The 23944-nt window shown below is 55.1% G+C and overlaps 7 protein-coding genes across 7 annotated transcripts; 5 read left to right on the forward strand and 2 right to left on the reverse strand.

The window, feature by feature from the left end:
* Window positions 1-137: 137 nt before the first annotated feature.
* F5144DRAFT_533029 (Phosphatidylinositolglycan class N-domain-containing protein) lies at window positions 138-3864 on the forward strand. The gene is made up of 5 exons (XM_066786981.1): window positions 138-562; window positions 630-2185; window positions 2237-2427; window positions 2481-2728; window positions 2781-3864. The coding sequence occupies exons 1-5, from the start codon at window positions 385-387 to the stop codon at window positions 3620-3622; spliced, it is 3015 nt and encodes a 1004-aa protein (XP_066643079.1). The 5' UTR covers window positions 138-384; the 3' UTR covers window positions 3623-3864.
* A 2037-nt stretch (window positions 3865-5901) lies between these two features.
* On the forward strand, window positions 5902-9104 carry F5144DRAFT_489541 (fungal-specific transcription factor domain-containing protein; the record flags this gene model as incomplete). The annotated part of the gene is made up of 5 exons (XM_066785738.1): window positions 5902-5998; window positions 6130-6154; window positions 6328-6441; window positions 6713-8119; window positions 8243-9104. The coding sequence occupies 5 exons, from the start codon at window positions 5902-5904 to the stop codon at window positions 9102-9104; spliced, it is 2505 nt and encodes an 834-aa protein (XP_066643080.1).
* Window positions 9105-11127: 2023 nt separating this feature from the next.
* F5144DRAFT_236275 (BRO1-like domain-containing protein) lies at window positions 11128-14601 on the forward strand. Its single transcript, XM_066783303.1, has 3 exons — window positions 11128-11550; window positions 11617-13192; window positions 13248-14601. Exons 1-3 carry the CDS (start codon window positions 11273-11275, stop codon window positions 14385-14387), a joined length of 2994 nt encoding a protein of 997 aa, XP_066643081.1. The 5' UTR covers window positions 11128-11272; the 3' UTR covers window positions 14388-14601.
* Window positions 14602-15135: 534 nt separating this feature from the next.
* Window positions 15136-16834, forward strand: F5144DRAFT_572610 (uncharacterized protein). Its single transcript, XM_066788903.1, has 5 exons — window positions 15136-15575; window positions 15644-15882; window positions 15943-16001; window positions 16094-16447; window positions 16533-16834. Exons 1-5 carry the CDS (start codon window positions 15563-15565, stop codon window positions 16738-16740), a joined length of 873 nt encoding a protein of 290 aa, XP_066643082.1. The 5' UTR covers window positions 15136-15562; the 3' UTR covers window positions 16741-16834.
* Window positions 16802-17696, reverse strand: F5144DRAFT_236407 (uncharacterized protein). The gene is made up of 3 exons (XM_066783304.1): window positions 17286-17696; window positions 17137-17186; window positions 16802-17073 (listed from the first exon to the last, which is right to left on the reverse strand). Exons 1-3 carry the CDS (start codon window positions 17413-17415, stop codon window positions 16903-16905), a joined length of 351 nt encoding a protein of 116 aa, XP_066643083.1. The 5' UTR covers window positions 17416-17696; the 3' UTR covers window positions 16802-16902.
* A 281-nt stretch (window positions 17697-17977) lies between these two features.
* On the reverse strand, window positions 17978-19656 carry F5144DRAFT_592808 (uncharacterized protein; the record flags this gene model as incomplete). Its single annotated transcript, XM_066790395.1, has 4 exons — window positions 17978-18536; window positions 18604-18905; window positions 18970-19500; window positions 19585-19656. 4 exons carry the CDS (start codon window positions 19654-19656, stop codon window positions 17978-17980), a joined length of 1464 nt encoding a protein of 487 aa, XP_066643084.1.
* A 774-nt stretch (window positions 19657-20430) lies between these two features.
* On the forward strand, window positions 20431-21954 carry F5144DRAFT_236477 (kinase-like domain-containing protein). The gene has a single exon (XM_066783305.1). The coding sequence runs from the start codon at window positions 20605-20607 to the stop codon at window positions 21625-21627; it is 1023 nt and encodes a 340-aa protein (XP_066643085.1). The 5' UTR covers window positions 20431-20604; the 3' UTR covers window positions 21628-21954.
* The last annotated feature ends 1990 nt before the right edge of the window (window positions 21955-23944 follow it).

Genomic DNA, 23944 nt, shown 5'->3' on the forward strand with positions numbered 1-23944 from the left:
ACCCCGGCCACGCATCTTCGGGTGGCTTAGAGCCCCTGCCGCAAGCCCCTGTGTCAAACACGCCTTCAGTGATTCGCTAGCCTAAAATATGGGGCCGGGACGCGACAAAAGCTTCGACGGACCTTCAAGGTCTTCAAGGTGCTTGTTGGCCCCCACCGCAATCTCCTTATTCCAGAATCTCGATTCCTGCCCACAAGGGTTCTTTCCTCCACCAACTTCCCACTCATTCAACAATGCACCATGCCTCGCCTTAGATTTGCCATTTTCCCCGTTTAATTCGGCTTGAGTCTGTTCATGTCACGACTCTTGTTGCATTCCTTGCTCTAAGCTCAACAAACTACAAGCCGCCCGTCCGAGACGCGGCGCAGCTCGAGGGCAGCCATCATGGCTTCGTTTCCGCGTTTCCGGTTTCTGGCCATTGCCGTCGTCTTCCATTTAGTGTACATACTCTCCATCTTCGACATCTACTTTGTCAGCCCCATTGTTTCGGGCATGCGCTTGTTCCAAATAGAAAGGCCAGCGTCGACCCCACCACCCGCAGATCGCCTAGTGCTCTTCGTAGGTTCGTGAAGCAAGAGAAGCCCTGTTCTAACAAACGAACTACTTGCTGATTGAGTTGTTGTATTCAGGAGACGGACTACGAGCCGATAAAGCCTTCCAATCGCACCCCGAGCCTTATCCGAAATCCGACGACGACCTTGTTCCACGGCCCCTTGCCCCTTTTCTGAGGTCCAAAGTCCTGGGGGAAGGAACCTTTGGTGTCTCACACACGCGTGTGCCAACCGAATCCAGACCGGGGCACGTGGCTCTCATCGCTGGTCTCTACGAGGATGTCTCTGCCGTTACCACGGGTTGGAAGTTGAACCCTGTCAATTTTGACAGCGTGTTTAACCGCAGCCGGCACACGTGGAGCTGGGGCAGCCCCGACATTCTGCCTATGTTTGAGCAGGGCGCCGTACCGGGCAGAGTGGACGCTTATACATACGGTGCTGAGCTCGAGGACTTTTCCTTGGATGGGTTTGCGCTGGATCTCTGGGTGTTCGACCACGTCAAGGAGTTGTTCGCCGAGGCTCGTACAAACAAGACGCTCAACGATGCGCTGAGACAGGACAAGATCGTCTTCTTCCTCCACTTGCTGGGGCTGGACACCACTGGACACTCGTTCCGGCCATACTCCAAGGAGTACCTCAACAACATCAAGGTGGTTGATAAGGGTGTTCAGGAGATCACAGAGTTGATGAAAGACTTCTATGCCGACGACCGGACGGCCTTTGTTTTCACGGCCGACCATGGCATGAGTGACTGGGGCAACCATGGCGACGGCCACCCGGACAACACCCGGACACCTCTCATTGCATGGGGTTCAGGGGTTGCCAAGCCCCAGCTCTACCCAGGAGAGGTCGCGCCAGGACACGACGAATATTCTTCCGATTGGAATTTGGATCATGTTAGGCGGCACGATGTCGAACAAGCCGATGTTGCTGCCCTTATGGCATATCTCGCTGGCACCGAATTTCCGGCGAACTCAGTCGGTGAACTGCCACTCTCTTTCCTGACGGCTGGCCTCAAAGAGAAAGCCGAGGCATCGCTTGTCAATGCACAGGGGATACTGGAACAGTACCGAGTCAAAGAGGAGAGTAAGAAACTCACGGAGCTGCGGTACAGACCGTACGAGCCTCTGAGCGACGAAGGAATGGCGACCGAGAGCCGGGTAGCCCATATCCGGCAGCTCATCGAAACCGGCAGTTACGAGGAAGCCATCGAGGAGTCGGCCGCTCTTCTGAAGGTTGGACTTGGTGGTCTCAGATATCTGCAGACTTATGATTGGCTGTTCTTGAGGGCTCTCATCACCATTGGTTATTTGGGATGGGTGGCATATGCCCTCACCACCGTCATCGACCTCCATGTGTTGCATGGACGCATCCAACCCTCGAGAACCCTAGTTGGGACTATTATTTCGACTTCTGCCTTGACGGCGCTCTACGCGTCGTTTGCCGTCTCCAAGTCGCCGCTAACCTACTACGCATATGCGTTCTTCCCCGTATTCTTCTGGGAAGAGGTGTATGCGCGGCGGGAGAGTCTAGCGGAGGGCCGTAAGGAATTGTTCGGGCACATCAAGTCAAGCAGCAATTTTGTTTCATTGGTCTTTAACTGCGCCGTTTATGTTGGGATCATCGAGTCACTGGTAAGTTCCTTTCCCTGGCTCCATACTCGGGCATGTGGACTAACAATTTAGGCATTGGGCTATATCCACCGCGAAATCTTGACAATACTATTCGTCATTGGCGCCTTTTGGCCTATTGCCTATGGCTTCTCGTTCCTCCGGCAACACATCGCCCTGTCTATCACATGGTTCCTATCTTGCATAGCCATGAGCACTTTCACACTACTTCCGCCGGCCATGACGACCGAGGATGTCAACATGATGTTAGTTCTCCCGAGGCACTTCTCCTAAGCTAAGCTAACCAATATCGCTGTAGCATGCTCGGAGGCGCAATGATGGTCCTCGTTGGCATTATTTACCTCATTCTAGAGGATTTTGTTCTCTCGGACTTTGGCTGGTCTGAGAAGCCCTCGTCTCCGAGAAACCACGTCTCAAGGACGCTGGTGGGCATCCAGATTGGCTTGACCCTCCTTTCTGTGCTTGTCACCCGCTCTAGTGCTTTGTCTATGCAAGCCAACCAGGGCCTTCCCCGTGGCAACCAGGTGATGGGTTGGGTTGTTCTTGGTAGGTTTTTAGACAACAGTAGATTTTAGGGGCTTTACTAACGTTGAGATAGTTGTTTCACTGCTGATGCCGGTGGCGTACCGGGCGAAACCCAACAACCATTACATGCACAGGATTCTGGTCGTCTTCCTCACTTGCGCCCCTACCTTTGTCATCCTAACAATCTCGTACGAGGGTCTCTTCTACATCGCCTTCTCGGCGGTGCTCGTCAGCTGGGTCCGGCTGGAACATGCCATCTACAAGTTTCCCTCGTTGTCCGCCAACGGCGCGGCCCGCGGCGCGCCCAACCCGGCCAAACCGCATACCCTCGAAACGTCACAAACCCTCCCGTCTCCCTTCCGTCCGCTCACCCTGCGCGACGCCCGCGTCGCCCTCTTCTTCTTCGTCCTCTTCCAGGCGGCCTTCTTCAGCACGGGCAACGTGGCGTCCGTGTCGTCCTTCAGCCTCGACAGCGTGTCCCGCCTGATCCCCATCTTCGACCCCTTCTCGCAGGGCGCCATGCTCATCCTCAAGCTGATGATCCCCTTCGCCCTCATCTCGGCCAACCTCGGCATCCTCAACAAGCGCCTGGGCGTCGCGCCGTCGGCGCTGTTTATGGTCGTCATGGCCATCAGCGACATCTTGACCCTGTACTTCTTCTGGGTCGTCAAGGACGAGGGTTCGTGGCTGGAGATTGGGTCTACCATCAGCCACTTTGTTATTGCGAGTTTGCTGTGTGTGTTTGTGGCGGCCCTCGAGGGTGTGAGCGCCATGTTTATTGCTGGTGTGGAGGTGAGCGAGGACGTGGACAGGGCGGTGGGGAAGGGGGCTGTGGCGGAGGTGTTGTTGGAGAAGACTGATGAGGTGGGTAGCGAAGCACAGCGGGATGGTGGGGCAGGTTCTGGTGGTAAATAGGGGTGTTGGAGATAATGGTAGTGGATATATTGAGTCTAGATGTGTTATGATCTGGTGCCATATGAACGGCTATTTGTTTTACAGCGTGGGCGAGGGGTGGTTAGACCGGTAGATGGGAAAAGTATAATGTCCCCTCCTGAATGATGTTCTGTAGTTGTGATGAAACATGTTGTGTTCAGCTGCCCCAGAAAAGTATGGTTAAATAGATACATGACTCAGAATCACATGTAAATCTTTTTCTACCTACATCCCAAGGCCGACGACTGCTGAACAACACAACTTGCAAAAACTGTCAGCACCTAGTCCGTTGTTTCCGCCTTTCTCCAGACGCTGGCTCTTAATAACATGCTGTGCTATGTTTGTCTTATCTTTCTAGATATCCAAAACTCTCCGACTGAACCAACATAATCCCACCTTTGACAGTTTCCACACGTTTCTGTTAGTCAATTCACAAGCGTCATGCGATCGTAGCACATACATACAGCAGGGAGGGTGACAGCCAGTGACAGGCTCCGCAGGTAGGGCAGATCAGAGTTACATGTCAGAGTTACACCACAAAGAGAACGTCTCCTCCTCCATGACGGGACTTTTGCGGAGATACCCGGGCTCGTAAGGTAACCAACCTCCAGGTTCGTCCGATGCATTAGCCACGGAAGCGGCCCGCAACTGGGATGATTGCCCGATTCTTTATCGTCCGAAGTCTGGGGAAAGGGAACGTGTTGGTCGACGGATCCCTAGCGTGAGGGGAATCGCGGGGTAAGTTAGGCCAGTCGTTTTAACGACTTCCAGTGGTATGTGAAGCCAAACTGGGAGACTTTGAGATCGGGTTCAACCTTTCCGAGGTACCGACTTGTCATTGCCTCCCGTACTCTCCACTCTGCCCGGCATTTGCCGACTTACGCTCCGTAACTTAGGTTGACATTCGAGTCGTCGGGTACGAATGTTTCTTGGCCACTTGAACTGTTGTTAGAATGAGTCGGAAAAGAATGGTTTATTATCGTAGCTATTCCTAGAGCATAAGGTGTGCCCTCCGGTTCCGGTTGAGTTTCCTAATGGGTTCGAACTGAGCTGCCAAAGAGGTCAAGTTCTTCAGTTTTCCATCGATGCATCTCTGCACTCGTTTGCAGGTACCTTAGATAGGTAGGTACCACGATACCGAGTAGCTGAGATAATACTGTGCATCCGGAGTGAGACAGAGTCTCGTGCCTGCGGAGCGCAGGCCAAGATTTCAAGGTTGCCAAGAGTTCCCCGGATTCATCGTTCGGCCGTTGTTTCCCGATTGGGCCTCCCCTGCCGCGAGAAATCTCGGCTACCCCCTGCCCAAAGCAGCTTCCGCCGGATCTTGACAGCTGGCCCGGCGTGTCCAGTCCTCCGCCCTCTTTTGTAATGTGCTTCTGCCACTTGGCTATGACTTTGTCACATGCAAGTTGTGAGGATACCCCAGGCCCCTTTTCCCCCTTTGCGCACCATTGTGGCAAGACCGGGAGACCTGTCCCTTGCTGCCCCTAGCTGACGTGGAGGGGTTGAGGGGTTGAACCATGCTGCACCGTAAGACGTGAAGAGATGAACCATGATGTAAAGGGTCATCCGAGAATCTCCTTGTGGGGATTACTCGTCGAGCCAAGTGGACTAAGTCAGGAATCTGCAGGAGGTGACTCCTTGTCGAGCCAGGAGCCAAGCTAATAACTAATCGCTCGAAACCGAAGAAGGCTCCGTTCGCAGCCTGGCCTGGCCCTAGGTGCCCTGGTGCCTTCCATCCCGTCTGCGCGGCGTATTTTAAAGGCTGCTGGAATCCGGGGTTGGTAGCACCGCCGCAGTGGACACCCGCCCCCCCTCCAATATGCTTGCGCGCCGACCGGCTTAGCATGCTGCAACCGATCGAAGTCGCAATACCATCACCGGTCGCTTTCATCCACATATCAAACAATTCTGCCCGTAAAAGTTCTGCAACACATTTCGAAACCAAAAGCACAGTATTCATAAACAACTCACATCATTATTCTGTGTTGTATCCCATGCCGATGTCCCGGCGCAAATAACCAGATTTGCCGCCGAGCGTAGAGATTCGCGAGACTCGAACAACCCGAACTCCGTCTCCAGAAAAGGACGATCAGAGGAGCTTGGTGGCGGAACACGACGGGAGCACCGGCTCAATCGGTTGCCACGACCAGAGCACGCCGCGCATCTCCCCTTCTACAATTCCCGCCCACTGCCATCCCAAAACGCAACAACCAGGCGCCCGACTATCAGTTGGTGCGTGCCCCTCCGCTGTTGCCGAGATGGATCCGGCGTCGAGCCCCCCTACCGAGTCCACGCCGACGAAGCAGTCGTCGACGTCGCCATCACAACATTCGGCCACTCCATCTGCGCCGGCAGGTTCGACGACGACAACCACGACGGCGGGGCAGCTAAGTTTTCGAAGGTTGGTACTGCTGGTGTCGGCTCGTGCCGCGGGCGGGGCAAGTAGGTGTCAGTTGCGCTAACCTAGTCTTTTCTGCAAACTGAAGACAACGAGCCTCAAGAGCGTGCGAGGTGAGTAGCTATCCAGCTCTATTTATGTTTGGTTGGGAGCCGGGTTGTGCGGTGGATTAGAGAGGACCCCTCCGAGGCTCGACCGCGATTACCACAGCCTCGCCTATCGTGCCTCGGCTCATCCGCCCACCGGCATCTTGAGGACCGCGAAGCTGACCAGTCACCGTTTCCAGACATGCCATGCCCGCAAAGTACGGATACCCTCAGCCCATTGCAGCCGCAGATCCACCCGGCCTTCATGCTTGGTGTTTCGTTTATGATGTGGATGCTCACATCTACTTCTGCAGGTCCGCTGCGATGCCGCGAATCTCGGCGTTCCGTGTACCAATTGTGTCGCCTTCCAGATCGAATGTCGCATCCCGCAGCCAAAACGAAAGAAGGCCCAGGCCAATGCCGCTCCATCCAGGGACTCAGATAGGTACATCAGGATTCCCCCCCTGGCCGTTGCGCCATACCGGCAACTCCATGCCCGCCGCTTCCCTCTGCTTGGGCCCATCTCTCAGTCGCTTGATATTGCTGTCCCCCATGCTGTTGGCCGTGACGCTAACTTAACAGCAGTGAACGAGGAGAGGAAGATAGGTCACCGCTTCCGCCTGGCACGGCCACGTTCCCGAGCGGGACCCGACCTCCGGCCGTCTATCACACCCACGAGGGCACCCCTTCGACCGCCAACATAGAGGTTGAGCAACAGAAAAAGGAGGAGTTTGATAAAGCCACGCTTGCCAGCTACATGGACCTCGTCATGAAGCCCAAGTTCACAAGGGCACCCATTACCGAGGCCGGAAGAGTCGCCTACTTGGGCGAGTCCTCCAACCTTACACTTTTGGTCCACGACCGCCAAAATGACGGGGATGTGGTCCACTACCCCCTACCGGAAAACATTAGGGGATCGAGGGCACGCTTGACCGAGTTGGACAACGTCGAGATCGAGATCCTACATCACCGAGGCGCCTTTCTCCTTCCACCACGGCTCCTTTGCGATGAGCTGATCGACTCATACTTCAAATGGATACATCCGATCGTCCCGGTGATCAACAAGACGAAGTTTTTGCGGCGTTACAAGGACCCGAAGAATCCTCCTTCGCTCCTCTTGCTTCAGGCTATGATGCTCGCTGGGTCGCGCGTCTGCACGAATCAGCAGTTGATGGATGCGAACGGTTCTTCGACGCCAGCTGCCCTAACCTTCTACAAAAGGGCCAAGGCCCTATACGACGCCAACTACGAGGACGATCGGGTTACCATCGTCCAGTCTCTTTTGCTCATGGGTTGGTATTGGGAGGGCCCCGAGGATGTCACCAAGAACGTCTTCTACTGGACTCGGGTGGCAACGATCGTTGCGCAAGGCTCAGGCATGCACCGCAGTGTGGAGGGGTCACAACTCAGCAAGTCGGACAAGAGGCTATGGAAGCGGATTTGGTGGACACTGTTCACGAGGGATCGGTCGGTGGCCGTTGCCCTGGGGCGGCCATGCCATATCAACCTGGACGACTCGGATGTTGAGATGTTGACCGAGGACGACTTTGTGGAGGATGAACCCGATCGGCAAAGCGAGTACCCTCCGGACCCGATCCACGTGCAGTTCTTCCTACAATACGTCAAGCTCTGCGAGATCATGGGTCTCGTGCTCTCGCAGCAGTATTCAGTCGCCGCAAAGGGGCGTAGACACAATCCTATTGACCTAACCCACAGCGACATGGCCCTTGCCGACTGGCTGCAAAACTGCCCCAAGCTGGTATACTGGGAGGTGCCGAGGCACCACTTCTGGTCGGCCTTGCTTCATTCAAATTACTACACCACCCTCTGCCTGCTTCATCGCGCGCATATGCCACCGAGTGGCTCCCAGAAGTTTGGGGACGACCATTATCCGTCTCGGAACATTGCCTTTCAGGCGGCTGGCATGATCACATCCATTATCGAAAACCTTTCCACTCGCGAAGAGCTTCGATATTGCCCGGCCTTTGTCGTGTATAGCTTGTTCTCGGCCCTTATCATGCACGTCTACCAAATGAGATCACCAGTGCCGACGATTCAGCAAGTCACCCAGGACCGGATAAGGACATGCATGAGCGCCTTGAAGGACGTTTCTAGGGTTTGGCTGGTCGGGAAAATGGTCCATACACTTTTCGAATCCATCCTAGGGAATAAGGTGCTTGAGGAAAGGCTTCAAAAGGCAGCTGGGAAACGGCACCGCAAGGCACAACAAAGCCTATCCCAACTAGAGCAACAGCGTTACGCCCAGGAGCAGAAGCGCAAGTACGATGAGATGGCTATCGACTTTAGCGTGAGCACACCCCAGCCGCAAGAATCGTACGAGCGCTCAAGACCACAGACACCAAGCATGGCCTCCAAGAACGAATCGGCGGCTGGGGCGATGCCGCCTCCCAACCATGCATCGCCGCACCCGCGTAACAACGGCGACACTTTTATGGGAGGGACAGCCTCGCGGCCGCACACACGACCCGCAACCCCTTTCAACCCCTCTTTCTCGGTCCCTGGCACCCCTCCCGATCTCTATCTCGTCACAAGGAACTCGCCGAACCTGTCACAGGCCGTTTGGGAGAACTTCCAACCTGATCAGCTATTCCCGGAGAGTGCCCACGCTCCATTATTCCAGCCAATATCACCTCAGCAAGCACAGCAGAACCTTGACCAGCAGCAAATGATGGCGCAGATGCAAAACCAGAACATGCAAGGGCAACCGATGGACGGCGGCCAGAATGTATTCGGCCAGGCCTTACCCAAGCGAGGGTTGGATGGTAGCCCGATGCAGCAGAATCCGATGATGCAGCAGGGCATGGCGGGTTCTTTCCAAGGCCAGCAGAACCCCAACATGTGGCATGGGTTTGAGGTACCCATGGTCGATGGGCAAAGCCCGAGCGATAGCTGGAGCACTGGCTCGGTACACGGTCAGCCGCCTGTACCGGCGACTCTTAATGTGGAAGATTGGTGAGTGACCTACCTACTCTATCCATCCCCCTATGGTATGAAGACACAGTTCTAACCCCATTTTGCAGGTTCCAATTCTTCGGGATTCAAAATGATCCCGGAAACCCCATGAACCTTGACAACCTGTCCTTGTAGGCAGGCCGACGCGCATTTTCCCGGGGTTGTGCTTTGCTCCCAACAGCCCGAGCACATCTATCTTATGCACTTTTCGGCCAGGGGCCATTGTATGTAGTAGCATTTGTGACGAGGGGCTTATGGGAATGTCACAGATACCGTGCAATTGGCTGTGTTGGGTAATATTTCTACTTTTGGCTCCCTTGGGTAGGTAGCAAAGAGTCGATGGGCTCGAATACGTTGCGCTTGTTGTAATTGACTCGAGCAAACATACATGGTGTTGGATACCTACCTGCGACCTAGTTTAGGTTTCTATTGTATGGATAAAGGTTACTGATACCGCAAATGGAGAAGTTAAAGAAAGTTACGAAGTACTCCAACGCCCGTCGGCACTTCGGATGCACAACATGTTCAAGGTTGGGCCGCAGGTTGGGCCGCACAACCGCCACAGCGCGCACAAGGTGACGATGGCTTTGCGAAACCTCTGTTGTACTTTGTAGTCCGTGTCAGCCGATGAAATGAGTCTCAACAGTCTCGGGCTTGAAAATTGAAAGTACCTCGGTAACTTCAGCATGATTGTGTAGGTACTTGTGGAAAGTTTCAACCTTTCTCAAGTCAGGTCCAGGTCAGTTCGAGACGCAATGCCAATTCTAGCGCCACCACCTCGTCCAATCTCATGTCGTCCCCGGCGATACCACTTGAGATGGGCAGATGCAAGCGCCCTCTCTGCATTTCAGCCCCGCGCGCGCTTGGGAGAGCGGGCCGCTGCGCAACCATGCTTTGGGACGAGCGAGGTTCGAGAATCATCTATAATATATCTCGACTATTCATCTCCACACCCCTGTCGCCTGTCGGCGCTTCTTTTTGGATGTCTCGGAGCCAATCGGTCGTTGGTTGGGTGGCCCCTCTTGCCTTGTGTTGGGGCAGCTCTTCGAAAAGGGTCCCATGCCCTTCTTGTTCTCTCTGCCACATAATTGTTGCTGGCGGTGTGAAGAGATGGGACCTCTGCAGACGCTAAATAAGCGCGGTGGTGGTTCGGGCCTTGTTCTTGGTGATGATTGACCAGAGTCACCATGCGCCTTTCGTCACCCCGCCCCCGCCATGGATGAACCCCTCAATCTCCTTACACGAAGAAATGAGCCCAGGTGTCCATCAAGCCAGATTTTGGAGACTTTGGGTACGGCGTGCGATAGTTCTTACTGCTCGTCGAATGCGCGCTTGTAAGCTTCATGTGGGATGGGCGCAACCATCTCTGCCGCGGGGTGTCCATTTCCACTCGTTGAGGGAAGCGGGATGGAAGCTGACTGCGGCGGCATGGTTACCACTCGAGCCACTCCAGTTGGGTAACGTCTGCGGGATCGCTTCGAGTGCCCAATTTGCGCCACACAAAATGGCCGCTGCGTTTAGAAGCGGCTGCCCAGTTTCCGCCCGATGAAGATGTCTGCCTGATAGACGCGCAATCCCCGTCCCCAAACGCGCGGATTAGATACAGTTGTTGGCTCTTCAAGTTCCTTGCGGCTAACAACCGACCGAATCCCGACAGGGGTCTTCCCTCCATTATCACAGTGAGGGGCAGCCAAGCGTTTGCGGGAGTCCCCACTGCATGTGCTGCTGGATGCCCCTGCTGCAGGGCCTCCGCCAGTTGCCGCCTTCCGCTGCTGGGTGTAATCGTTGATCCTGACAGCTTCCATTGTGCCCGCCCAAGATTTCCTCGTGCCTAGCCCACACCTCATCCACTGCCATACCTAGAGAATAGGTTGGGATCATGCGCAACACTCACGAATAATACCCTACCCCCCGTACTGGACAACTACGAGATAATCCTTCCCGTAAATCCACCTCAACGTAACCCTGGCAGCGGCCACGACCCCGCCGCCTCGCCCGACGAAGCTACACGCCCACATTACCTACCCCAAGGCCCGACACCCAAGGCGGTTCTTGATCGCAACCTGGCCGAACAATTCTCATATTGTGGGAGGTCCGTGGGCGAAATAGTTGCGCGAGGCCCAAAACCATCATAGGTGTCCTGCTTCGCGCAGCACAAAACTCTGGCCCAAGATGACGCAAGCGCCCATGATCTCGGTGCCTCTCAAGGCCACCAACGAGATTGACTGGGTCACGCCTCTGAAGTCCTACATCCAAAACACGTACGGCGACGACCCCGAGAGATATGCCGAGGAATGCGCCACGCTCAACCGGCTGCGGCAGGACATGCGGGGAGCTGGGAAGGACAGCACCGCGGGGAGGGACCTCCTATACCGGTACTATGGTCAACTCGAACTGTTGGATCTGCGCTTTCCGGTCGATGAACAGCATATCAGGGTCTCCTTTACCTGGTAATTATTGCTTTCCCCCCTTCCGCGGCTCCTTGTATTACCGCGTTCTAACACCCTCTGGTGCAGGTTTGATGCTTTCACACACAAAGCCACGGCGCAGTACTCGTTAGCGTTCGAAAAAGCATCCATCATCTTCAACATCTCAGCCGTCCTGTCTTGCCACGCCGCCAACCAGACACGAACCGAAGAAGCGGGCCTCAAGCAGGCATATCACTCGTTCCAGGCCTCGGCCGGCATGTTTACGTACATCAACGAGAACTTCCTCCACGCCCCGTCCTCCGATCTCAGCAGGGAGACGGTAAAGGCTCTCATAAACATCATGTTGGCGCAAGCACAAGAGGTGTTCCTGGAGAAACAGATTGCCGACCAGAAGAAGATTGGCCTTCTAGCGAAGTTGGCAAGCCAAGCTGCGACGCTTTACGGGCAGGCACTCGAGGGCATACAAGAAAACGTCACCAAGGCAATATTTGAGAAGGTATGGCTGCTGATGGTACAGGCCAAGTTCAACTTGATGGCCTCCACTGCCCAGTACTACCAGGCGCTTGCCGACGACGACGCGAACTCACACGGCATGGCCGTCGCTCGGCTACAGGTGGCCGAGAGTCACGCGCGAGAAGCTAATAAAATCGCCACCAACTTTCCAAGCTCCGTGCCGCCGAGCTCGAACCTGACAGTGGACTGTGGCGCTACACTAGCCGAGGCTACCAAGAGACTCCTGGCCACGGTTCAGCAAAAGCTCAAAGAACTGACGAAAGACAATGATTTTATCTACCACCAGCCGGTGCCTGATGCGGCCGGAGTACCGGCGGTAGCAAAACTACCGGCTGCGAAACCAATCCCGGTCAGCGAGCTTTACGCGGGGCAGGACATTCAACGGATCACCGGCCCTGACCTATTTGCGAAGATCGTCCCCCTAGCAGTGACCGAATCAGCGAGCTTGTACGACGAGGAGAAGGCGAAGCTGGTGCGGGCTGAGACGGAGAGAGTGGACACCGCGAACGGCGAGATGGCCGCGAGCCTGGATTACTTGAGGCTACCTGGCGCCTTACAGGTCCTGAAGGGCGGTTTCGACCAGGAAATCTTACCCGACGAGGACTTTAGGACATGGTGTGTCGATGTGGCAGACCACGAAGATCCCTCCAAGATTTTCGACGTTCTACATACACAGAAGCAAACGATAGTGGCGTCCTTGGAAAGGAGCAGCAAGCAATTAGACATGGAGGAAAGCGTGTGCGAGAAGATGAGGTCTAAATACGAGTCGGATTGGACTCAACAACCCAGCTCGCGGCTCACCACCACGCTCAGAGGTGATATCCGAAATTATCGGGAGGCATTGGACGAAGCCGGGAGGAGTGATGGCCAACTTGCCACGAAGCTACGGCAGAACGAATCCGAGTTCGGCGAAATGCGTTCAGCCGCCGAGAACGGTGAGGTCGACGCTCTATTCCAACGAGCTGTGAAGAAGGTGCGGAAATCGAGCAATGCCAATAGCCCCTCCTCGGAACCCAACCTACTCGATGCCGACTTCGACGACGGCGGGCCCAGCGTTGTCGATCAAATCGCCAAGGTAGAGGATATTCTGAAGAGGTTGAACCTCATCAAGCGGGAGCGCATTCAAGTGCTCAAGGACTTGAAGGAGAAGGTATGCTGAGCGTTAGACTAAACAATTGGGGTGACTAGCTAACTAACTACGTTAGGCGCACAACGACGACATATCACAGATATTGATCCTGAACAAGAAGTCCATCGCCAATTACGAGCAGCAATTATTCCAACAGGAGCTTGAGAAATATCGGGGGTTCCAAAACCGTTTGGTCCAGGCGACCCACAAGCAGGCAGCCTTGATGCGAGAGCTAACCGTCGCGTTTAATGGTCTTTTGCAGGACAAACGGGTCCGGGCAGAACAGAGCAAATACGAGTCGTTCCAGCGACAGAGGGGGACGGTGATCGGAAGGTACAAACGGGCGTACCAGGAATTTTTGGATCTCGAGGCCGGCCTCCAAAGCGCGAAAACTTGGTACAAGGAAATGAAGGAGACGGTTGAGAGTCTTGAGAAAAACGTTGAGACCTTCGTCAACAACCGGCGATCCGAGGGCGCTCAACTACTCAACCAAATCGAGCAAGACCGGGCCGCGAACAAGGGCGCGCAAGCTGCGATGGAGCAGGAACGGATAAGAGGCTTGATGGAGCGCATGTCGATGGAACCACCAGCAACATCCCCCAAACCAACCTCGTCACGGCCGACGCCCGCACCGCTCTCTTTTAGCCCGGGACCTATGTACCCCAAGACGACCTTTTCCGGGCAATATCAGCTTCCCAGCTCACCTCCGCCGACGCAAACCGCCGCCCCGCAGTCATACATGCAGCAGCCAGGTGGTCAAACCTTTACCTACAACCCCAGTTCCCATGGCCGCATTCCCGGTCCGGCGTCGCCCCCGCCAACCCAATCAACCTTCAACATTGGTCACATGCGGCCCGGCCCGGCATCCCCACCGCCAACCCAGACCACGTTTTCCCAACCGTCGCGATACAGCACTTACGGGAACCCAGCTGCGATGCCGCATCAACAACCGCAACAGCAGCAGCAATTACCAACCCAGCAACAGCAACAGCACGCGAGCTATGTCCCACCCAACTTTGTGCCGCCCCCGCCTCCGCCTGGACCGCCGCCACTGGGGCCGCAGCAAACGGTACATTATGGAGCGGGATACTATAATGGTGACCCGAACGCGGGGAGGCCGGGGTCGGCGCAGCAGCATATGCCCGGGCAGGGGCAGGGGCAGGGGCCTGGCCAGGGACAGCAGGATCCATGGGCGGGGTTGAGTGCGTGGAAATGAGCCTGCGGTGGCTGGTTTGGGCGTGAGAAGGAGATGATAAGCTGTTGGGGCGGGGGGTGGTATGGCAGGATGGGGTGAGGTGGTGTTGTCGACCGAGTAAGGGGCTCGGCGAGTTTGGGTTGGGGTGACTGCTCTGTATGTGGAAATGGAAACGCGAGATGACTTGGCATGGCAGAGCAGACGACATGAGGAGAGTTTTGAATAGAATCAACGAAGCCATGCGGAATGGAATATCAAATTTTCCAATGGTTATGACCGGGCGGTTCCAGCCCCGAGATTCGGTGGAGTGGTGGTGGCTGAAGGGTGTGATACCTACTTAGCCCCGATCCCTTCGTCGGGAGTGATTCAATCCGCTCACCTCTCTGTTATATTTTGTCAAGCCAAAAGATCACAGTTGAGTTCAACCCTTGTTCTTGAGTATGGAACACCTAATTCTTGGCAGGGGCCCGGTCAAAAAAAAAAAAGAAAGAAAAGAAAAGAAAACAGAAAAAAAAGAGAAAACCGGGAAGCATTGGAAAGGAGCTGCACACAAAGCGCGAGGAAGAAAAGAATAAATATCCTATCAGTTCTCTATCCCCCTCGCTTTCTTTCCCGCCGGCCTGCTGATACCCTGGGTCTGCTTCTGCCATCAAATCAGGCTGACCACACTTAGATATTTTTACTCCTTTTTCTTTTGCTTGAGCCGTTTCCCCAGGAACGTCTCCCCTGAAAGCGGGGCAGGCAATCTGCTGCGGAGAAAATATCAGCCCCTAATGAACCCCTCGGGCGGGAGGGCTCCCCTCTTGTAGGCTGCGGGGTAGGTGGGGGTTCCGGGATGGGGGAAGCTTGCAGATGCAAGTTGCACTCGTCATCCGGCACTTCGCGCGGTATGGCCAGGGACAATCCAGGGCGTACCCAAAAGGAATGGATGGCTGTTGCTGTTGGCGCTTACCTTAGGCTGATGTAGCCCGGGGTTTTCCATGTGCTGCGAGTTCGGTGATTCTGCAACGAGGCAATCGCACTGGAGACGGCGCCTCATTTAAGCTCCGAGAGGCCCGTTCCGCTCGTCCCACCCTCACTTTCACCACTTGCAGTCCGTTATATCGAGCAATTGATGCCATTGCCAAAAGCCATTTGACCCTCTTCTTGTGCAAATACCCGAGAACTGAGAATTAACACAGCACGTACTTGTGAAGATGTCATTCGATCGTGAGATCCAACCCCTCCTCTTCCAACCCCTCTCCACCTCGGATAGTTCCTGACCCTGACCACCCCAGGCCTTGTCCGGTTCGCCCCCAAGGGTGACGACAGCAAAGTCCTTCTCGGTGAGCCCTCTGACAGCTCCGTCGACGTCGGCGCCGCTGTTCGCAAGGGCGAGGATGTGCAGGTAAAGGTGTACAGCGGCACTTCGGTGCTTGACGCCGGGTCGCCAACAGGAGAAACCGCCGTCATCGGCCGCATCCTCGCACCTCTAACTCAACAAGAGGTTGGGACAATCCGCTGTATCGGACTAAACGTGATTTATCCCTCCTAGAACTCCCAGCGGAAGAGTCGCCGCTGATACCATCTCGAACAGTACAAGAAGCACGCCGAAGAGGCCAAAATGACCATCCCGGAAATCCCCACCGTCTTCCTGTACGTCCCACCTCACAACACCCCCCCCTCCCCTCCCTCCTCCTCCCTCACAACTAGCTAACATCTACCCCCTTTCTCCCCCCTACTCACAGCAAACCCTCGACCTGCCTCGCCGACCCGTACCCGTCGCCGACCATCATCCCCAAGCACACGATCGCCAGCGACTCGGCCGACTACGAGTCCGAGCTGGCGATCGTGCTCGGGCGCGAGGCCAAGAACGTGTCCGAGGCCGACGCCCTCGACTACGTGCTGGGGTACACGGCCAGCAACGACATCTCGAGCCGCGCCTCCCAGTTCGCCCAGACCCAGTGGTGCTACTCCAAGGGCTTCGACGGCGCCTGCCCCATCGGCCCCGTCCTCGTCTCCAAGCGCCTCGTGCCGGAGGTGGGGAAGCTGCGGCTGCGCGGGCTGAAGAATGGGAAGGTGGTGCAGGATAGCGGGCTGACGTGCGTCTTTCTCTCTCTTTCTTTTCGTTGTTCATCTTTGGGGGGTTGAATGAGCCGCTGGCTGACTGACACTATCCGCTTTTAGGGACCTTATCTTCTCGGTCGAGCAGATTGTCAGCTTCCTCTCGCAGGGCACGACGCTGCCCAAGGGAACCGTTATTATTACGGGCACTCCGGCTGGCGTCGGGTTTGCGCACAAGCCGCAGGAGTTGCTGCATGACGGGGATGAGTTTGTGGTGGAGATCCAGCCGCATATCGGGAGCCTGTACAATGTGATGCAGAACGAGAAATGAATGAGCACTCGCGTAGGGTGAGGAGTGTATTTTGGTTTTGGTAGCTTCTAGATATGGCTATTCTAGGGAACAACGCCGGACATATGCATATGACCCCTTAAAAGAATTGGTTTAAACCGCCCCTCACTAACCGTTTTCTAAGACTTTCTATAAACGCCAATTCTATCCCAGCAACGCCGGCAAATTCTCCTTGATATATTCGACCACAGCGTCCGGCCCCTTGTCCACCTGCAGCCCCTGCGGCAGCGAGAAGGTCTTTAGTTCGGGCACGATCTCTTTCGCGATAGCGATGATTTGGCGTGCCTCCTCGGGCGTCCACATGGATGCGGTAAACTACCAACCGTCTCAGTCTTTCTTTTCTCTCATAGCTGCCCTCAACGAGACACGCCCACTTACCAAAACATCCGGCTGGGCTTCCTCGACCGTCTTGCGCACTTCATCTATACCTGTGCAGACGGCCAAGTCATATTAGATCGGCCTCTACGGTGCTATCCCTGAAACAACACCGGCAAGGACGGGTTGGGAGTGCAAAAAGAGAGACGTACTGGCGGCATTGGCGGCGTGCATGATGGTGTACTCCTCCCTGACGTCGGCCACCACCCGGCCGATCAGTCGGCGGGCGCGGTCCGGCGCCGTGTTGACGGTGACTAGCTTGAAGGGGCCGGTGGGGGACATGGTGTGGTGGTTGTTTGTGGTGGCTAGGTAGGTAGGTAGGGAGCTATCTTAGGTGGGATTGGGAATGGGGATGATGTGGCCCTTCTTCTCGGGAAAAGCTGAAGAGGAACAGGGGTTGATGTTTTGGTGTTGCTTTACGCAAGGGGTAACGGACAAGAGATGAATACTTGTCTATTAAATCATTCCGCCTTATCTACATATGCTTGAGGAATGGGAGCGTGTTCGGTCTGGGATGCTCGAACTGGGTAGTGCTAGGGGAGTATGATAATCCCACGGCCTTGTCCCGAAGCGGTAGGTAAGAAGCCATCGTGGGGTTGGTGACGGTTTCATGCTACCTCCTAGCTTCCAGGTGGTTGTGTATGGAAGGGGTGAGGGCAATGGTTTTCCCGGGATAAGCCTCGGTCATGGAGGAGACGGTGGGTGGACACCGGGGATTAAAAGTGTGCTCCGGAATATGCTGTGGTTGTGGAGTAAGTCAAGGGTCAAGGGGGTTAGGGTTCGGTGTAAGTCACCCCTGACAACGACCACTTGTAATTGTTTGACCATTCCCTTTCACCTAAGCTTAAGCCATAGCTCCTACACTACGGCTCCATAGGTTCGTCACATCAGCCACGATAGCCCCGGCAACAGCAAAACTCGATCGAACCCGTCCCAGCAAACTCAAGATTTGCTCTTTTTGTTCCGTCTGCCGAGCTCGTGCGCTCGCAACCCGGAGGGGGAAGAGGAGCAGCAACGGAGAGAGCCTGGTTTCAGCTAGCACACGCTGACTCAGATATAGAATGGAGGCGACGTGTTGCTGGATCTCGTCCTCGCTCAGGGTAGAGGCGGGCAAATCTAGGCTTTGCCAGTAGCACATCTCGTAGTCGAACACCCCGGAGAGGTAGATGCTGGTGGCGGAGAAGTAGGTCGCTCCCAGGAGCTGGGATTCGGTTTTGGGCTCGCTCTCAGCTGGGTTTTGTCGTGCGCTCGAGTCTCGGAAGACAGGGGAGGTATGGTTGGCAGATGCCCAATGCCGGAGCTGGTTGCGCAACGAGAAGCCCTGAAGCGAAATAGCTTGGGCCTGCTCCGCAGTGGCTGGCGAGGATACCGAAGATTGTAATGACTCAATGAGTTTCTCCGCACTGGGTCTGGAAGTTAGACCAATCGAAATCTGCAGTGAAGAAGGAGAACCAAGGTGGCAGAGCATACCGAACACGCAGTGACGAGCACAAAACCACGATGTCGAGCAAGACATCCAACGCTTTTTGTGACTCGTCCCACGTCGTCGAGGATGACCGTAAGGATGCCGAGAGTGCCAACCATCCGTCTTCAGCGAGGAAACTCGGCTGATTAAACATGATGGCTCGGCAGACTTCGAATATCTTGGACTCGGTAAAGAACCTGCTACAAGACCCAGAGGTGCATGCCGAGGGGCTACCCGCTATCAAGGCCTGAGATGTGCCGTGGACAAGGTGCTGCAACCACCCATCACCAGTGGCGTCATTCATCAGCTAAGGGGTTGTTAGCTGAGCGTGCCCCATGTCGTACTGGGCACCAAGACGGGATCCCGCTTACCTCAAAGAGGCCAAGCAGCAAGGTAGCCCAAAGAATCCCCGGTCGCAAATGGGGGTCGTTATTTCTGTCTGATTGGGAGAGGGCGTGTCTGAGTCCCGCAATAGCCCTCGTGTAAGATTCTAGGGCGGACTGGTAGTGGGTTCTTTTCGACTTCTGAGCGCCGCATAGTTTCGAGGCTTGCAGGGCACCTAGGGACAACATGGCGTCGCGGAGGAAGGTCTCCGGGTCACCGTGCTTCATGAGATATAGGGCATCTTCTTGTGGCGTTTCTAGGCCGGAGAATTTGTTGTTCTGGAGGAAGACATGATAATAGGAGAAGTAGAGCAACGTCGGGTCTGAGGGAGCGGGTGATTTGACCACCCCAGTAGTAGAAATAGAAACAGGCCGTCGTCCTTGAACAAGATAGGTGTCAACTGTTTGCTGCCTCCCTTGGTCGACAAGAATCATGGCTGGCTTCTTTTGGGGTGCTACCAGATAACGACAGGGCTGGTGGCGTTTCACGCAGGTGGTGCAAGGGGAATCACCAGAGCACTAGGGGTGATGGACAGACATGTATGTTAGATCACATCGCCTAGTGACTGCCGTTTTTGAAGACATAGCATAGCACACACTCACCTTCAAATGGCTCCTCGTACAACTGTCGCATCGATGGCGCCGTTTGCGGCGGTCAAACGGACCGATGAGCATGTTGAACCCAGTTTCAAGACTGAATGAAGTCTTGGTTCGAGTCACCACATTACAAAGATGAGATGCTGTACTAATAATTCTGAAGAGAGTTCTGAAGAGTACCCGGACTTGAAAAAAATAAAATAAAATAAATCCAGGAATGATGAACATGGTGATTCTCAGCCCTAAAATGGTGTTGAGGTCAACACCAGGGGGTGTGCTCATTCCAAAAAGGGTAATCATAGGGCGACGCTACACCACATCAGGAATAGTGGAATGTGTTGAAATCTGTAAGGTAAAGGTACCTTACATGCCTTAATTACACATAAACAATACACAATCCCACGGAAAGCATCAGATTGGAAACCACAGACGACCTTACCTCTAAATAGACAACCTTGGCTCACGCCTATCGTTACTAGACGGCTCGATTTACAGCCCGAGAAGCCCAAGGCCGCCTTGAGATGGCTCAGACGATGGCGGTGTGCTCGATGCGCTGGCCAGGCCTCATTACAAACAAGTGCAAGTCATGACAACTCCAGGTGTCGAAGTGAATCAAGGCGGCGCAAGAGAAGTAGAAGATCCAAGGTCCGAGTTGCTCTCACTGATCTAGACAGATAACATTGGTTATGGGGGTTGGCTAGTGGCAGAGCGATATCCCGCCCCCAGGAATCTATTAATACGACGGCTTTGTTTGTTCCCCTTCTCAAGATCCAGGGCGTCCCCCTTTCACCCACCTAGGTACCCAGGGCATGATTTTCCCCAACACCTCTTCTTAGATCCTTCTACTCTCCTTTCCCATTCCACAACTTAGCTCATCTAGCCCCCGACGCCCCCCAACATACTGCTTGCCCGCGTCCCGCCAAAGCCGCCACCCTAATCGCCTCTACGCTTGGTCTTGTCCGTCGCGGTGAATTCGCCTTTGCGGCACTATTGACCACATCTACTATCACGACCGCTGAACACACCATGGCTAACGAGAAGTTCCCAACCATCACGGACCACAATCAGCTAGAGATATGGGACGCGATTGCGTCAAAGACGGGCGCTAGAAGCACCAAGTGGTTCTATTTCACGGCGGATGACGAAGCCTACGTCGGAGAGTCGAACAAGGAGAGGGCCAACCTCAGCTTGGCTGACTTCTCTGCGGGGCTCGAGCGTGTCCCCGACGATATCATCTACCCAACGATTCCTGCTGGCACGCACATCACAATCGCGCCCGAGAATATGGTTGATGGCGCCGTATTCATCAAGCGCATGGCTTTTAACCGGGTTAAAAGTTGCTCGAGTAAGATTGGTCTCCTCAAGGAGGAGGGGCTGAGCGAGGTCCTCGCCATAGAGAAGGTTTCTCAAATGTCCCACCCGTACATCGTCCAATACCACGGCTGCAGAGTCCACCGCGGCCGCATCACGGGCATGGTGCTAGAGAGACTCCGGTACTCGCTGAATGACTACGCACATCACCAAGAGGACGGCGGTAGCGATAGCGACGACGACAGCGACGACGACAGCGACAATGACGACGGCGTGCCTAGAACCAAACTCCACCAGATAGACAAGGAGGCCTTTCTGGCTGGGGTTGAGTCCGCCATCAAGTTCCTACATTCGATAGGCCTCGCCCACAACGATATCAGCCCTGCCAACATCATGGTACGGGAGGCTGACGACGGCTCCTACACCCCAGCCCTAGTCGACTTTGGCTCCTGTATGCCGTTTGGCATGCACCTGTATGGTAGGGGCACGCCGGGCTTCATGGACAAGGAGGACGAGGATCTCCTCATCTCGCGTGCTAGGCACGATGAGTTTGCCCTTCAGCGCCTGAGCGAGTGGTGGCATAAGGACCATAGAAAGGAGCGGTTACGACTTTTGGACGAGTTGAGTGCGAAGTGGCCCAAAGCCAACCAGAAACAACAGGTGACAGACCTGGAGGGCGTGGAGAACGGCGAGGGTGTGAAGGGCGCGGAGGGCCCAAACCCTGAACTGGAGTGCTGAATGCGTCCTTGTCGTTGCTTGTTTGCTTTTCCTTTGTCTGCTCGTGTTTCTTAGAGAGATATGAATACCGACTGGTCATATCTAAGGGCGTTGGAGCTTGCTGGCCAAAGCCGCGTTGCTGAATCCACACCGTGTTGTCCCATTATCGAGAGCGGACGTGGTTGAGGGAGAGTGTTGGGTGGCGCCGGGTCGGATAGTAAGAGGAGGCAACACTCACACTGGCTAAGGGATAATTGACAACAGTTCACTTGGCCATGAGCGGTTTAGAGGCTGGGTATGGAGAATAGCACCGTTAAGGCTGCGTCAACAATCTACCTACTTGAAATTTTTCGTATTTCTTGTATTTTATGGTCCTATTGAGTTACGCTGGGTAGGTCCTGTACCGTCTCCGTGACCTTCGTACCTTCCGTCCCTAGAGGTAAGGTGGCCGAGCTTCTATCTGCTTCTGTCAAGTGTCGGAAGGCACAGTTCCTTCAAACCTAATGAAAAAAAAAATCTGCAAGGCCACGGCCAGGCACGATTAACACGGAACGTACCACCTTCGGTCAGGTCCACCCTCTGCAAAAACCACGAACCAGCAGCAGACAGTCAATTTTGTGAGTGCATATAAGGCGTTAGTGTTACTCGAGCAAACAATCTTTCGAGAGATGCAACTAATCATCAGTCATCGAGATGTGTCACAAGGATCAGCCCGCCTTGCATATCACGTCCATTCCGCCGGGTCGTCTTCACCGCTTGATCTAGCGGCTGAGGACTTGCGGTCCGAGGGGCGCACTGCACTGCATATGGCGGCTGTGGATGCGCGAACGATAAGCACCTCCCACCACGTGCCCGAGAGAGCTCGTCCCGTCTGCGACATCGGATCGGGGTTCGGCATGTTGAACCATGAGAGCGGCTGAATACCTCAGTGCAAGCGCCCGCCACGGATACCTTCGGCCAACGGCTATCACCGACAGGCCTAGTGAGAACGGCTGCCATTCCCTGATGAAGATAACTCAGTCAGCCAACTTGCTCAAGCCTGGGGGCTCCACCTGCTTTTCGATTGCCTTAGGTCTCGGAACCATGCGAAGTGACATGCTGAACTGGATCCCGAGTGCTACCTAGCATAGGTAGCTTCCGTCAATAACGGTTTCGTCTCTGATATCCCGCACAAGACCGTTGGGCACCTTCGCTGACGTCTTCTCCAGTGGGCCGCGGGGCCCGGATGACGACCCAGAAGCTTCTCCTATTTGATGAGGAAGCGGGCAGGACGATTGGGCAGAGATGATCTCTGCCCATTAAGGAGTCCTCGTGGACGAGGGACGAGCTCTGGGACGAGGATCCCGCCCCGTGGGCCCAACGGCCCCAAGGTCCGCCAGGCCATGGCGAGCATGGCCCTAAGCGGCAGGTCTCGGGCGGCAGTGGCGTTGCTGATTGGGCCGTCGCCGTGCCTTCTGGAAACCTTCTTTCCTCTGTCAGCCACCATGTGCCGACCGGGAAGCTGCTCTCAAGTGCGCAGGACGACGCAAGCCCGCAGATCCCCACACCACCATGGCAGAGCTTCCACCCCCAAACATCCAAGCACACTCAATTTTAACCGAGGCTCTGTTTGCGTGCTCCGTCTTCACCGACAGATTGGCTCGCTAGCAGGGTGCAGATACCGCAGTGAGTGTCCCCCACCGAGATGGGTTCGTTAATACCCGGCCCCGCGCAGTTCGCAGATGATTTGCGGTTTTCTGTGTATCGTGGATGGCATGGGCGTATATTCTGAATATGTAAGCTGCAACCTTGGTGGTAGGCCGAATTGGGAATTCCGCAACGACTGCTTGCCATCTCCCCGACAGTTGGAGAACACAGACTGGAGGCACCTGATCAGGTTGGCTCGGGCAAGGCATCGATCGGGAACGGGACCGGGACAAGGGAGAAAAAAAAAACTTTGTCCGCACAGGGTTGGTTGCCCCCTCCTCCCCCACGTCAGAACTGATACTCCCGCCTGGTGTAGTGTAGTGCCGAAGACCAAAGGTTGCATGCAGATCAAGAATTGTCGTCCCTCTCGTGGACTCCGGTTCAGATCATCATCAGCTAGCCAGCTGAGGTGATGCCGCTGGGCGTGCTACAACGAAGACTTGCCGCGTCTGCCCGTCCAGCTACCTGATTTTCTGTGAGCGCCCGACGACTTCTCTCCCCCCTAGGGCAGACCGAGACCGACATTCGTTCCTTGACCTCACTTGGCTTGGACGGTGAAAAATGGCATCCTTCGTCTGATGTTTCCTCGATGAGTGCGGCTTGGCTGTGGGATCTCAAAGCGGAAGCTCTTGGCACAGGGATCTGATTGGCA

This window comes from Chaetomium tenue (assembly GCF_020726465.1).
Source record: "Chaetomium tenue strain MPI-SDFR-AT-0079 chromosome Unknown F5144scaffold_4, whole genome shotgun sequence".
In the NCBI taxonomy this organism is placed as follows: Eukaryota; Fungi; Ascomycota; class Sordariomycetes; order Sordariales; family Chaetomiaceae; genus Chaetomium; species Chaetomium tenue.